Raw genomic sequence first — 16871 nt, 5'->3', positions numbered from 1 at the left:
GCTTGCATCTTGTCCCGACCCCCATTAATTGCATGCTTGTATATCCCTGCATTGCTGCTTTGACCGTACATGTGTGCAAATAAATGTGCTTGTGTGAATGTTAATCCATTTGTCGCGTCCTTGTTCTTCATTGAACTGCCGTATTGAGTTCGGAGTAATAGCTAGCTTTTTAATAGCCGATAAAGTGATCTGGTCCAACGGGGCTGCGCGAAAAATACACCACTCAGTTATCCCAAAATGAAGCGAGCTGCTTAAGCGGCTCGTTTCAAGCGGGCCCCATTGAGGTACAGTCTCTCGGTAGTCTGCCCACGCGATTAATTAGGTATATCGACAATTCAGCGATTGACCCTGTAGCGTGGGTAGAGTGTTGACGAGCCTGTGGCGTGCATTAAAAACACACCGTAGCTGGGTTCCGGCGTTTGATCCGGAAGGCTGCGACTGGATTATCCGTTCGGTGGGCGAGAGCGGCCGCCATTGGCTAGAAGCGGTCGTCCGCACGCCGGCGGGCGGAAATCCACAACAATATATATATATATATATATATATATATATATATATATATATATATATATATATATATATATATATATATATATATATACCCTGAAAAACAGAAACACTCCTTGGAGTGAAAGAATTATTGTACCATAAAAGTTGATTTAAATTAATACAAACCTCTGGGAAATTTGTAATTTTCTCAATGAGACAAAAGATAAATAAATAAATCAAACCTCGGCGGTGTGTAGGCAACATTACTGCTCCCAAATTTTTGTTGTATGCATTGTCGAGGCTCGTATTCGAGCTAACGCACAGCAAGCGGGGCATGAGACAAGAGGGGCAGGAGAGGGAAGGACAAAACAGTGCGGAACAGAGACATGAGGAGATCTGTGGAAGGGAGAGGGATGGGGCAGGGAACACGGGGTATACAAGATGGACACTACAGGGACTTTCAGGAAGGAAAGCAGGGAATTTGAAGGAGGTGGGGTTGGGGTGGATTAACGGGGGTACAAAAGATCGAGGATTTGGATGGGGGAGAATAAGAGGTGGTGGTGAACAACTGTTTTGAAGGCCTGGAGGGGAAAATGGGATTGAACAGAGTGTGGGTGTTTATTCCAAAGGTGGGAAAAAGATAAATGAAAGAGTGAAGGTGAGCAGTCATTCATGAAGATGCTTTTTGTTAAGAAATATGTTGTTTTTTTGTTAAGATTTTTTTTCTTTTCTGTTGAGAAATATGCTGCAGTATGTTTGCTGTTAAGAAATATGATGATTCTTGATTTTGACACTACTCTATATAATATATTGTTATCGATATAATAATGTGCTGATTCGTCCATCTGTTTGTGTGCAACATTCCATTTCACTCAATGGTACGACATCATACGGTCACCATGTTGGTGCTTTGCGAAGCCGAGGAGATCTTCGGAGCTGTCAAATTTACAATCGCATGGAAACAATATCCATATACGCATAGGCGAGCCTGAGTGAGTGCAGTGAGTGTGTGCACCCAATGATGCAGAAGTGGGTCATATTGACCCGGTCTGATTTTTGTTCTCCTATAACTTTGTTATAAAAACATTTTTATGCATGACATTTCATACGTATTTCAAATAAAGGGAAATACGTGTTTCTATGTGTGTGTTTTGTTTTTTCGCTTTTCAGGATCGTGGGAAAATATTTTAAAACCTAATACCCCTTATAATGCAGAAGTGGGTCATATTGAACCAGCCTGATTTTTGTTTTCCTATAACTTTGTTATAAAACATTTCTATACATGACCTCTCATAAGTGTTTCAAATAAAGGGAAATAAAAAAGTTTTAAGCTTCACCATAAAGAAAGGGTTAAACTAATATATAGCATGATATCTCAAAAAGTTGCGGACAGATTCAGATGAAACTTGGTGGACACGTTGGGAGTGTGACACCGAAGAGTTATTTCAATTTTGGTGAAGATCCGGATCCGGATATGGATCTGATGATTTTTAAGTGATTCTTCACCATTGAGAGATATGTTAGAAATGATATATAGCACAATGTCTCAAAAAGTTTGGGACGGATTCGGATGAAACTTGGTGGACAGGTTGGGTGTGTCGCAACGATGAATTGATTAGATTTTGCTGAAGATCCAAATCCGGATCTGGATACGAGAATTATTTAATTTTTAAAGTGATTCTTCACCATTGAGAGATGGGGCCAAAAACGATATAGTACTAGATAGCATGATATTTCAAAAATGTATTGGGCTAGATATGTTCTCATGGATCAGGCATTACAGGGCAGAGGTATGCGCTCTACCGAGTGCCCTTCTAGTTAAATACGAGTTTCCCAGTCTGTGCATGCATAAATGGCATGCAACAGTTAAGTGAATGACAGTCAATTGCCGAAATAGTGATTTCTTTGAAAACGCTATGATATGAGTGCAATATCCCAGAGAAAATGTCGCTTCCTGACGTTAGAATCATTGCAATCGCTTCAGCCATTATTGTGCTAGCCTAGTTGAAGAAATAAAGAAAGAAAGGAAGAAAGAAGAAGAGGTAACAATTCGGCAGTTTAGCGATCTCGCGATTGGATACTTTAGTGATGCATAGGTGAAACTCCTTCCGTTTTACAGAAATCCGTATTTTTGCAACGACCCATGCAGAGGTTTCCGTATGTTCGTCATCAGAAAGGCATGCCATGATTATTGGGAACTGAGGTGACATTCCAATTCGTTTCTTAACCCCTTTCATCCGGATGGGGTGAAATGCAAACGCAATAACACATCCTGACCACGATTATGTGAATTACTCCCAGGCTCATCCCATGGTAGTTTTTATTGAGCTATTTTTGTATAAGTTAGCCGGGTACAAAAGTTTGCAGGCAGGAGTCCGTCCGTCAGGCAGGAGATCGAGTGTGTACATCCATGTTGCGTATCCGTCTTTCCTTGCCGGCCGATTCGTCTGTATTGGTAATCACGTTGGAATGGCATTTATATTCATTTACATAATACATGTTTGTAAACATTTTATTTTGTTATATTATTGGTATAGTATAAATTTGTGATTGGAATGATGCTCTTTGGAATGAAAATATAGAGAGATTGAGACTATAGGAAGATGGAGGGAATTGTAAAGGGGGGCGGGGAAAGGGACAAGGCGTGGTTTTCCCAATCGGAATGGAAGGTTGTGACGTTCGTTCATCCCTCGTGGGCGATTTATTATAATAATAGCTGTATAAGACTGCCTGAGTTATCACCGAGACGGGACTTAATATTTATCCTTTGGTAGAATTCGTCTTCAATCGTCTCATAAAAGGTCGAGAAGAACTTGCGTGCCATTGTGATCTGTAGCGGCATCATTTTGCCTTTCATGTTATAATATGTAAATATTCTCGTGCTCTGGTTGTTCGGAGGTTTTCCAGAACCGGGTGCAACCAGAAGAGAGATCAGCGGGTTGTTCGGTCACGGTTGGAATAAAGGATTGACTCGGATTCCAAACACCGCGGATGTCTTTTCCTTCGACGCTAAAGATCCACCTGCTTGGCATTTTGGGTATGAACAACCGCCATTTGTTGGTGTCGATCAGACACATTCCACTCTACAGAGATTTTCTGTGCCTGGTGTTGTGCTGAAAAGGGCAACCCTTATCATGTGGAGTTTCGCTGGCAATGATCCTTCCCTTGATATTGGCACCTTCATGTGGCTCATGTGTAAAGAGCCCTTATTAGCCTTTGTGGACCGTGCACATCTCCCGTTGCATCACGCGGGTTGGTGAAGCTCGTCTGAAGAGTCCACAGTCAATTTCCTCTTGGATTCTTCATCAACATTTCTGCCTTTGGCTCTGCAGGGTTGCAGAAGGCTATTCAGCTAAGTACCTCGGCAACTTACCATTCTCTTGTGGCATGTGAACTCTTTAAGATGTATTCCCGTCACTTTTATGTTCACGGCTCCGACTGCTGGCCAACGCTGATGCAGTGCCCCCGTTACCCATTTTGCTAACCTCAGAAGGATGACGGGCTGAGTCAACCTGCCTGGTGTTAATTCAACAGCAGGAGAGAGGCTCGAACCGACGACCCGACGATCTTAAGCCATCCACCCTAACCATTAAGCCAACACCAGTCACTCTAACTCCAGCAATGAATGTTCAGGTGAAACAAAAAAAAAATTATTTCCCAAATAAAACTTTCATTTGCTTAGTTTTTTTTTGTTACAGTATTGACAGGATCATCCCCCAAATGCATATTTTGACATCAATTTTTCAAAAAATTTTGGGGGGACATACCTCCGGAAATTAGAAATTATTGTGTGGACATTTTCCCCCGAGGAAAATCTCATTTTTCCCATTTTTCAAAAGTTCTGCAGTTTTACCAATGTGGATGTATTCTGGCATCTTTATCAATTTTGGTAGTTTTGAAAACGCTCGAGAATAAAAAGTGTGACTTTTGAAGTCTTATGACTTCACTCTGTGGCAGACACTTCAGAGTATCGTTATGTACACATTTGATGCAGCAGTCATTGTTTTTTCCATGCCATTCCTCCAGACGGAGTACTACTGCACTGCATTATAGATTGTTGGGAGACTTCAACAGGTGCTCAGCCCAATTAGACTTGTTGCAGCTTTAAGCCGTGGTTCCACTGCAATTAGTGAACTTCAGGCTCGAATAATTGCAGATGCTCTGACAATGTAGATTAAATAGTGGAGACTAAGTTCCAAAAGGTAGTTCACACAGGAGGGTTTGGAGGGTTCAAATTCCAGCACACCTTCACATGAAATAAACATATTGGCACATAGAGTTTTACTTAAAATCCATGTTGCTGTCTTAGGTGAACAATTCCACATAATGCCTCTCTTGCACAGGATCAGTTTAAACCATTAGAAGTGAAATTAGTCATTGCCAAATGCTTTCAACACACACACACACACACACACACACACACACACACACACACACACACACACACACACACACACACACACACACACACACACACACACACACACACACACACACACACACACACACACACACACACACACACACACCTCCTGACTTATGACCCTCCCCAATTCACATTTAGCGAGAAATAAAAAAACAGCTGGAAAAACTTACAACACAATCAGTTCTGAGATACAAATCCTCTATTTTCCCCAAGATGGCATTTCTCCTCATGTCTTGGAGGAGTGTAATTTAGAACTTGCACCTGTGCTTGCTCGTCAGTTTCGTTTTTGTTTAAAAACCCATTCCTCTTTCCTGGAAACATGCCTTTGTACAGTCTATTATAAAGAAGGGTAATCATTCAAATCCTTCCAACTACCATCCCATTGCTCTGACTTCTACTATCTCCAAAGTCTGAATGTCTTCTCAATTCCCATTTCCCCCAAACAACTCAAATCCCATTGTCTTCTATCGGACCATCAATATGGTGTTCACAAGGCAAGATCTACTGGTGATATCCTTTCTTACATTGAAAATGTCTGGGCTTATTTTCTGAGAGACTATGGGGAATCCTTTGTTGTCGGCCTTGAAATCTCAAAAGCCTTTCAAAGAGTTTGGCATCGGAGTCTGATATTCAAGCTTCCCTCTTTTTCGGCTTTCCTTCTTCAGTCTGCTCTCTCATATCGAGGTTTCTCGCTGACCATTCAATCTCCGTAATTGTTGATGGTTCAACATCTCCCCCCTTCCTTCTCAACAGTGGTGTCCCTCAGGGTTATGTCCTGTCTCCAACACTCATTCTTCTTTTAGCAATGACCTTCTTTCTTCAACAAATAATCAAATGCACTCATACTGATGACTCAACATTACATTCCTCCATGTTTGTCACATCAGCTCCATCTTCCCTCACTTGATCTACATCTCGTTTCATCACAGCCGCCTCTTTAAATTCAGATTTGGACAAGATCTCCCAGTGGGGAAAAAGTAATCAAGTTAAGTTTAATGCTTCAAAAACTCAATCTCAATCTCTCTATCTCTCTCTCTCTATCTATCTCTATCTATCTCTCTCCTCTCCAATCTCCTTTGTAAGCTACATAATTACACCATGTGATATAATAAACCCACTCGGTATTACCTTAATATCAAATTTGCCTTGGCATCCACACATATAGTAGCTAAGTCGGCTTTTAAGAAACTAGGAGTTCTGTTCAGATGTCCAAGATTCTTTTCCTCTTAACAGTTGCTTCAGTTATATAAAGGATTGATTCATCTGGGTATAGAGAATTGCTCTCACATTTGGGGAGGTTCTAGCTCCACATACTTATTGGACAGAATTGAATCCAAAGTAATCCGACTGAACAACTCTCCAAATCTGACCTCAACACCCGACCCACTCGAATTGCACCGCAAAGTTGGCCCTCTTTCTCTTTTCTACAGATATTATTTTGGTTTCTGTCCTGATAACTTGCTGCTTGTGTAACTCTGCCATTAGCGAAACCACAAAATATTCGACAAACCACTACATTCCATGATTATTGTGTGGACATTGGCAACTCAAAGGTGGGCCGTTATGATGTTCGTTTCTTCCCCTTCACTGATAAACTCTGGAACTCTTTACCTTCTCATGTCTTTCCAAACACTTGTGACCTTCCTTTCTTCAAAAAAGCATATTTTTACTTCCTCAAAAACTTTGAGACTATTCTCTCTTTCTTCACTTTTCTATCCATAGAGTTCTTTTATTTAAGGTCTGGCCTCGATGAGGACTACATCGTCTGTGACTGGAGCCTTCAACATAAAAAATTAAAAAATAAAAAATCCTGAAACACACTTGGCGATTCAGCTAATTATCCTTATTTTTGCAGAAGAAAGTACAAGTGCCTATTATTGTAGCAATGCCAGATGTGTTAACCTCGATGAAAGCCAGTATCAACGACTTGTTCCTGGTTTAGGAACATATTTAGTATGCCAATTCACTCACAGCATCACGTGCACAGTTTAAGGATGTCACTCACGGTCTGTTTTGCAATGACATTTCATTTTGTTGAATCTAAGTACAATGTGCAAGTCATTATCAACTGTGTATTTCATTTTTGCATTCCTTTTTAATATTTTTGCAAAAACGCAATTTAAAATGAGCTTTAACGGCATGCCAAAATGCTTCACTTGCAGCAGTAATTGCTATTCATGCCTAGTTTTGACTTAAGGGATCTTTTTCATGCCAATTACCTCTGATGCCACATGTTTCTAAGGATTCACTTCAGGCAGTATTTTTCCAGATATTTTTAGCCAAGACAGTGTAAATGGGGGAAAAAAAAACGTTTTCAACAAAATATCAGGTGCATCAAGCTGGCACTATTCACGGTACTGTATATCTGAACGAGTTTGAAATAAACACTGCACATTTGTGTTTCAGTGGGTATCCTCCATTTTGCTTAACCGTCATGCTAAAGATAAGAAACTTATTGTATTGGTTGGCCTCCAATCAGAGAGAATGCCACCAAAAGTGCCCGACTTCAAATTTTGATTTGGTGTGTCCTGTGGGTCAAGGCATTTGCATATCTCATCAATTTCAAGGCAGACAAGATACAAACCCGGCCCTTTACCCTCCACAGTGTGAGACGTACGAGGTCTGTCCTTTGACAAGTGTCCTCCCACGTCAAGCTCCAACAAAGAGGCAACCGAGCAAAAGCACATCAGCCACAGATCACTCCAGCAGAGAAACGGGCTGCCAACTTTGCGTTCAAGTCTTAATTTACCAGACCACCGGTCAGAATCAGACTTGATGAGATCCTAGAATATAGGGTGTTCAAGTTTTTCCTCTCTACACCATGAAGTACGATACTTTCAACAATACAACTTCCCAGTCGTTAACTTCAGTTTAACTCTATTCCGCATCTATCAGTAGTTATTCATCAAGGTCAAATCAATTGGGAACCTGTAATATTTGTCACCAAACCAAAATAATATTTCCTATGTCTACAAAATAGGAATAATTTTTACCCCTGCTCTCCCCTCCACACATATACATTCCCATTCATTTCCTTCCTTCCCAATGATGATACCTTCTCAAAATATTATTTCACTTGCCTCACTTCACAATTTGGTAAAAATATCAACCCATTTGGAGGTAACACAAATATCCACCAACTGGCAAATCTCGCACATCCAAATATATTGATGACTGGATTACGTCAGATACAAAATAAAGATAAGATTCACAATAATATCAAACGACTATAGCAACAAAAACAAAGGATAATTTAATGTCAATATTATGCAGTAATAATATGTCTGTAGGTGCTTTAAAGCCACTTTACTGAACAAAATAAGTGGCAAATATACTGTACATTGTTTAGGAAGCTGGCAGCGCAGAGAAAGAAAGGTCATTGAAGATAGAGCATCCAAGGAAAAAGCCGAACATTAAATTGTGTGCATGCGTAATAAATGGCTCAACTTATACAAGGCAAAGAGAGAGAGCACTAGAAAATACAAAAAGAAACAAAAGAAAATGAAGGAAAAGAAAGGTCACGAGTACAAATGAAAATGGTTAAAATATATGGTTAGACCACCGAGCTCTCTTGTGTGTGCTTTAGAGCTTTCTGATTGGGGTGAGAATGCAACTCTCACCAGGATTGCAGCAGTCGTACTCCACCAGCAGTTGAGATTCATGTCCGCAGCACTTGAGCAATGCAAGCACATCCTCAAGAGAAAAAGCTTGCACACAGGCTCCGTCTACTCCTACCAGTCGATCTCCGATCCGCAATGAACCTTCCCTGAAAGTTCACAGACATTTGAGACAAAGTAGGTCAAGCTGCTATCAGCAGGAGGTTTTAATGGCTGTCAAAAATGTTCTCTTCTTCCATGTCTGCCTCATCTGGTGTTTTCTTAGAACTTAGAACTTATAAATTAATGGTGATGAATGAAGAAACGACTCAACACATTGAATGATATACACATGTAGTTTGATGCGATATTTTTGAAACATTAAATCCTGATAGGAATACAAGTACAACGTAGGCTACAGTTGAACACAGGCAGGAAATTCAGTGTTTAAATTTTCATATGATTTTTATCCTCATAGTGTATAGACAAGCAACAGTGACGTGAGGGAGAAAACTTAAAAAGGAGAAAATCTAAAAACAGAACAGTGAAGGAGATTTATTTTTTTCTCTCTGAAGGAAGAGTCAACCACAACGTATGATTCTAAACTACCTTGATATATATATATATATATAATATGATACAATATTATACATATATATATATATATATATATATATATATATATATATATATATATATATGTATATACAAATAAATAATAAATAAAATTAAAAAATATATATATATATATATACACATATAAATATAAAAATATATATATATATATATATATATATATATATATATATATATATATATATATATATATATATATATATATATATATATATATACATGCATACATACACACACACATAGTAATCCCTCAAATATCGCAGATTTTGATCAATCGCGGGCAACCTATTGTGTTCCAATTTAGTTGTCGCGGTACTTCATTTCGGCCAATTGTGGTTCTTGAGATAAGATGAGTCATTGTTTGCATCTGCGTGCATGATTATCTCTCATTATGAGTCTTTTCTTGTTTCTCATGCACTGTTAATTGCAGTAATTTGACCAGCATATGGGAAAGAAGCGAAATTTTATAATGAATCGTCATCAAACAGGAAATGACATACGGAGGTCCTGCAATATATGAGATCTATAAGATCTAGTCGACAAACAGCAGTTAATAATGGTGCCCAAATGTAAAACAATGGACAAAATTAATCATGCCAAAGGTCAGAGAAAGGTTACGCCATTGTGCGAAACAATCGAGTTGTAAGATACGTTGGGAAGAAGTGAAAGTGTGGCATCTGTGAGCCCCCATTATCGGATCAATGAATCAACTGTGTGCAAACGTGAGTCAAATATCCATGCAAGGATTCCTGCCAGCAAAGCACAAAAGGCTCATTCCAGTAACGTGATCCTCATATTGAAAAGTTGGAAAAAGCACTTAATGTTTGGATTGAGGACCACTCTGAAAAAAATGACTTTGAGTGGACCGCTTTATGGGAGAAACCGTTGTGAATTTACCCTTTTGAGTGGAACAATGATACGGGAGAAATCATTGCAGATTTACGAACAATTCCATGAGGGAATGAGTTGATCCAACAACCATCGCAAGTTCTACATCCACATCTTGATAACCTCCACCCTCTCCACAATAGCAGCAGCATCATCATCATCTCTGAGCTAAGTCTTGTGTTTTCAATGTACAGCAGAGTACAGTACGAAGGAGTAAGCAATATGTTTAACAAAACCTCGCTGTTTTGTAAAAACCACCTCGTTCTTTTTGAATACATTTAAAAGGTAAAAGTCTTGTGGTTTTGTTTATTACCCCCTCCACTGAAGGTGGAAGTAGGTTATGTTTACATGTCTGTCTGTCTGTTTGTCTGTTTATGTCTATTGTTTATCTATTTGTCTGTTTCTTTGTGTACAGTATATCTCAAAAACTTGTGGACGGATTCGGATTGAATTTTGTGGGCAGGTTGGATATGTGATGAGGATGAACTGATTAGATTTTGGTGAAGATCTGGATCCGGCTACGAGAATTTTTTAAAGTGGTTCTTCACCATTAAGAGATGGGGCCACAAATGATATATAGCACAATATCTCAAAAAGTTGTGAACGGATTTGGCCAAAACTTGGTGGACACATTGAGTGTGTGACAAGGAACAATTGATTACATTTTGGTGAAGATCTGGCTGCGAATCCAGAACGGATAATGTTTATAAGTGATTCTTCACCACTGAGTGATAGGGCTAAACTGATATACAGCACGAGATCTCAAAAAATTGTCGATGGATTTGTATGAAACTTGGTGGGCAGGTTGGTCGGTGACAAGGATGAAGTGATTTAATTTTCGTGAAGATCCGGATCCAGATCCAGATAGAGAATTTTTTTTTGATTTTTAAAGTGATTCTTCACTAATGACAAATGGTGCTAAAAACAATATATAGCATAGTATCTCAAAAAATTTAAGTATGTGTTTGCACACATGTGCACGTGCATAATTTGTGTATATAATATGTATAATATGTCAGGTATAATATGGTGTGTGTGCTTGCACTCACATATGCTTCTGAGCTTATGTTGACCCCCCCCCCCCCTTTTAATGCTTATCTAATGCTACTTGCTTCTTCTCTGGTATGCGTTCCTGAACACCAGACCCTCTTGTGTCCTCACATGTGCAAAGATTCTCGTTATCTTTGAGAGACAATTACCAAGAGCATCGAAAAATGGAAGATCTGTGGCCGAATCAATGTAATTGGTATATGAGCATTCCTCATAGCATCAGATAGTATGTCTCAATACAATGTTAAAGAACAATTTGTTAATCGTCTCAAATGTTTGTTTGCTTCTATCATGTGCTATGAACTTGGTGTTAATGTGAATGTCACATGTCACACATCATGCGTGTATAGCTGTGTTCCTGATGATCATTTTGATGCATTTTTCCTTTCCAGAGCTGATGGAAATCTGCTATCTCATGTTGACTTTCCTCCCCATGTACAATCTTTTCCTCTCTCACTGTTGTTGTTTGTCCTAAATCCACGTGACCACAACCATTTGTTTCTTCCTGTGATTATGGAAAGCCATCATCATTTTGCCATCAAGATTTTGACAAATGCAAAGAATAAAGTGATTCCTTTGTATGCATTTTATTCCAAGGAGTTATTTTTCAGGCCATGGTAGTTTCAGAAGAAAAAGAAAAACTGACAATTACCTTGTACCAGTTTCGCATTGCAATGAGTAAGTGTGAAAGAGAAATGTTCGAACTATGGACCCAAGAGAAGAGGCTGGAAATAGTCCAACTCTGTGAGGTCATCTTACATGATTACAACTGTGTCTATGTGGAAAACTTATTTCATTAAAAGTTACTTCATTGCAAGTGAACACCTCCAACTTGCAACACACATGACCCAAATACATTTGACAATTTACAGTAACGAACATACATGGAGGAGGAATATGTTTGTTCAATTGAGCAGTTTACAGCGGTGTGTGAACCACAGTGGGAAGCAAAGTGAAGTTGACATTTAAGGTATTAACGCCTTGTCAGAGCAAGAGAGATCACTTGCTCTGATGAAGGTTCATCTTCACTTTGCTTCCCACTGTGGTTGCCTTGATCTACTGTCAGTTGATAAAAGCTATCGTCAGATTTGTCACCGATGTCGACTGACACTAGCCTTTACAAAGTCAAGTATTCCTCTGTTTGTGGAGGAGCTTGTACACACATCACATGCAGGATAAGGAAAAGAGACATCAGTATGGAATTTAAGGAAATGGAGAAAATTTGCATGGATTAGGAGGACATCAGTATAAAATGGACAAATGTCATCACAGTCCAATTGGAATTTGAACAGATTACCTTCAGCATCTTGAGTGATGTGCTCAGATGGGAATGCTATAGAATGCTAAAATGCTCTGCTGAGTTATTCATTGTGTACTTATACCCGCATCTAGTAATGTCCTCATCCTTCATGTAATTCATACACAAGCTTCTCCGTGAGCCAATTAAATCACAGGGAAAAACAACACCAAACTAGAAGGGCACTCGGTAGAGTGCATACCTCCGCCACATAATGCCTGATCCATGCGAATATATCAGGCCCAATATATTTTTGAAATATGCTATACAGTACCATATCATTTTTCACCCTACCTCTCAATGGTGAAGAATAACTTTTAAAATTAAATAATTCTCGTATCCAGATCTGGATTTGGATCGTCACCAAAATCAAAACAATTGGTCCTTGCGACACTCCCAACCTGTCCACCACGTTTCATCCGAATCCGTCTACAACTTTTTGAGATATCGCGCAATATATCGTTTTTGGCCCTATCTCTCAATGGTGAAGAATCACGTCAAAAATTCTAGTAGTCAGATTCAGATCCGGATCTTCACCAAAATCTAAATCAGTTCGTCCTTGTCACACACCGAACCTGTCCACAAAATTTCATCCGGATCCGTCCCCAACTTTTTGAGATATCCTGACCACAGACAAACAGACAAACAGACAAAAAGGGGTGAAAACATAACCTCCTTCACCTTGGGTGGTGGAGGTAATAAACAAATAAGAAACAATTCAATCTGCAGGACTACTGCGGACAATCACATTCAACGTAATTTACAACAACGCCGAAGACTCACGTGTGAAAGATATTACAAATAATTGCTAAAGTTGTGTTTGAATTGGTTGTAGAGGTGACAAAAGAGGGAAATAAAAACCTGTCTGCCGGTCCTCCAGGCCGTATAAGGACGATGACAAGAGGACGGCTTTTGCAACTGTCAGGGTGGAAGCCTCCTGCAGAAATCATCAACAATAATGAAAATAAAACTGTGCATATCATGAGTGTGCAAAGCATGGAACTCCAATAATTTCACAATCACCATCAGAGAGCAAAAATAAGAATAGTTAAAATTAAGGCATCACAAACTTTAATGGATTTGTCAAACAGGCAAGGCTCAGGTCCTGAGAAGTTACAGACCGACTTTTAAAAAATACATCTTTTTTTAAATGGAAATTATAGTTGGCTCTCCACATATCTGTTCATACAATATGTACCAGAATTGGTGTAATGATAGGAGCATCTGCTATGAATCTGGGAGGTTGGTGGTTCGAACCGTGACCAAGTTATACCAAACAATTTTAAAATGGTATGTGCTGCTTCCTTGCTTGGCACAGCATTTAAAAGGAAAGCGCACGGATAAACAACCATAGGTTTGCAACCATTGCGTAGGATTGCTGGGCCTTACGGCCTCTTGAGTTGAAGTTATAGTCAAGTTTACAGGATGTCTAGTGACTGGGAGATACAGGACTTTCCTTTATCTTGAAGATGATGATAATGATGATGAAGATGATGATAATGATCCTTATATGGGAACTCTTATTTATTTATTGTTTGAATGATAAAGATGGTGTACTTGGTTGTGGGTTGGAGGTTATATTGTATGTGCATGGGTTTCACTGATGGGGTGGATCTTTTCGCTTGTGAGTTATATGATGTGCATTGCAAATCTCATTACAATTGGGAGTTGATTTCTTATTCGTTTTAATTTCACAGCTATAATGTTGTGGTATAACGAGTGGGGTCAGTTACAAAGTTTCTTGTAGAGCACTCGGCAAGCGGCTTAAGCACAAGCAAGCACTTCATTCAAAACCGTTGATAAGGAACGGCTGGTTTGGCAAGCGCTAGCTCGCTGCTTGGTAACTGAACACACCGCAGATATCGCGTGCATACTCCATGAGCTATAATGATTGGTGAAAGGGAGGTTGGGGGGTTTCAGTACACCATGACAGACGGCGTGGACGACACAGAGAAAGCAAGGAGGAAGGTCGAAGAAAACTTCATGATCATGTTGGTTCTCATGTAGTTGGTGCTACTGGCATGACAAACCACCAGTGGTGGCACATACAACAACTATGCAATTAAAATCACCAGCACAATATTTAAAGGTGTTTCACAGGCAGGGTGATTCATCAAATGTGTGCGCCATCCCTTGGATGGACGTCGAATGGATGGACGTCCCGTCTGTCAGTGTTAGTCGGTGGACGTTAAAGATCCTATGGAGTTCTTCATGAAGAGAAGGTGAGCTTTTGCCAGAACCATGCACAATATCTCTAAATGAGCATAGTTACAAACAATAGAACAATATCATTATCCAATCGGAAAGGTTTCAAGCGATGCATGGTGAACCTTAATTTTAAAATCACGTGAAGAGACAAATGACAATATAATGTGAAACAAAGAGTTGGGAGCATTTTTGAAGCAACACTATCATGCTGAACAGACCACAGGTGCCGAATACATTGCAATGCAGATTTTTGTTCATCTTAACTAAACGGCACAGGATTTTGCAACACATTGTCGTGGCCCTAAAAATGCCTTGGTTAGCAATTGCTTCCAGCATACATATCTTTCTATAGCTCAGGGTCAGCAGTTTAAAATCTCAACACCTTGTCAGCAGCGATAAGACAATCAACACAAGCTCAACAGATTAATTTCTGCATTTTACAACTTAGAGCCAGCGCTACTGTTAAAGGGTATGAGGCATGACACGGTTTACACTCGCCTCAAAGCTGTTGAGCCTGAGTTCGAATCCTGACGCAGCTATAAGCTGTCATGCCGGTGTTTCACAGGCAGGGTGATTCATCAAATGTGTGTGCCATCCCTTGGATGGACGTCGAATGGATGGACGTCCCGTCTCCCGGTATTAGTCGGTGGATGTTAAAGATACTATGGAGTCCTTCGTGAAGAGAAGGTGAGCTTTTGCCAGAACCATGAACAAATTACAAATCCCTGCCCGAACTTTCGTTGAACATCAGGCCTGACCAACCAATTCATGAAAGACTTGGACCAAGCTTTCCCCCAGCCAACCCCACAAGAATGTGGGAATCATTTTGGCCATGAATAAGAGGAGGCATGCCAGGGCTTCCTACCATTTCCCTCAAAGAACAAGAGAGTTATTGAAACATGGAACCGTGTTTCCTTCGGGATACTAGAATTGAGAATTCCTTAATGTATAGGTTCTTGCAAGAAGAAGTGATGACAATAACAAACCCCACAACAGACTATCTACCATGCAACGTGAGATGAAACAATCTCTTCAAACATTTTCTCAAACATTATTTGACATCATGTTGTGGATGGATTCAGATGAAACTTGGTGGAGAGGTTGGGTGTGTAACAAGACCGAAATAATTAGATTTGGGTGAAGATCTGAATCCAGATACAAAAACTTTTCTCATGTTATAAGTGATTCTTCATCATTGAGTGATGGGCCAAAAACGATATATAACATGATATTTCAAAAAGTTGTGCACAAGTTATCACAAAATTATGTGGATGAGTTGATCAGGTGACAAGAACAAGCCGCTGAGATTTTGCTTGAGGTCAGCTCCGGATTCAGACCTGGCCAACAGAGGGATACAAAACGGAAACTGTTCAACCTGGCGGAGGTATGCACTCTACCCAGTGCTGTTCAAGTCTTCCTCTCTCTCTCTCTCTCTCTCTCTCTCTCTCTCTCTCTCTCTCTCTCTCTCTCTCTCTCTCTCTCTCTCTCTCTCTCTCTCTCTCTCTCTCTCTCGGCAGCTTCGCTACAAAGTTTGATCTTGCATTGAAACCTAACACGGTTCGCAGAATAATATTTAGGTTACAGTTTTTTTTTAAACCTTTGGGCAATGACGGGGCCTTCTGTAAATTTATGCAAAAGAAAACAAATAAATGCCATTGTTTGTGAGGGGAAAAAAAAAAAAAACACAAAAATGTTCACTGGTGCAAGCCAGAAAGCACCAAATGAATTGGCACCACTCAAGCTGCAGGGGAGCGGAAAATTGAAACATGCTTTCTCAAGATTGCAGCATACTCCGAATAAAGTGGGCTTCAAGGGAGTATTTCACCTAAATGTGCCTCTTACTCAAACTCTAGGGCTGACAAAAAGAGTGGAAAGAACCAACAACCTCCAGGATTGTGGGAGCTGCGTATAGTTTTTTATTTATTTATTATATGATTTCCCTTACAAAGGAATTAAATGCAGGAGGAGGCAATGAGGCATTCAGGCCTGTGAAGCATGTGCAATGGCTGCCAACGTCTTTTGTCAATGCTGAGTGTCGAAAGCAATAATGTAGCACGTACCATTTTAAAAGGTTTTGGTGTGATTTGGTCAAGGTTCGAACTGCAGCCCTCCCAGACTCGGAGTGGGCACTCGAAGAGTTATGCCACTGAGACTGGTTGAAACTACCTTATCGCATTTCAGTAGTTGTTTGCACCATAAACGAGACTACATTACAACATCCAACCACACTTAACTGACCGACATATTCCCAAACAGCATCACTCATTCAAACCATGTTGAC

The 16871-nt window shown here is 39.8% G+C and overlaps 1 protein-coding gene across 5 annotated transcripts in view; it reads right to left on the bottom strand.

Moving 5' to 3' along the window:
• The window catches only part of LOC147020212 (glutamate receptor-interacting protein 2-like), a 588802-nt gene that overhangs the window by 451396 nt on the left and 120535 nt on the right, over positions 1-16871 (bottom strand). For all 5 annotated transcript variants that reach the window (XM_085895375.1, XM_085895376.1, XM_085895372.1 and 2 more), the window contains 2 exons: positions 13244-13319; positions 8536-8681 (listed from right to left, as the gene is read on the bottom strand). In XM_085895375.1, coding sequence (XP_085751501.1) covers positions 8536-8681; positions 13244-13319 — 222 coding nt within the window. The remainder of the gene's footprint in view (positions 1-8535; positions 8682-13243; positions 13320-16871) is intronic.

The sequence above is a fragment of the Eptatretus burgeri genome, chromosome 9 (genome assembly GCF_056783735.1).
Source record: "Eptatretus burgeri isolate ZD-2024b chromosome 9, Ebu_testis_v1, whole genome shotgun sequence".
NCBI lineage: Eukaryota > Metazoa > Chordata > Myxini > Myxiniformes > Myxinidae > Eptatretus > Eptatretus burgeri.
This window is presented reverse-complemented; position numbering and strand designations above follow the sequence as displayed.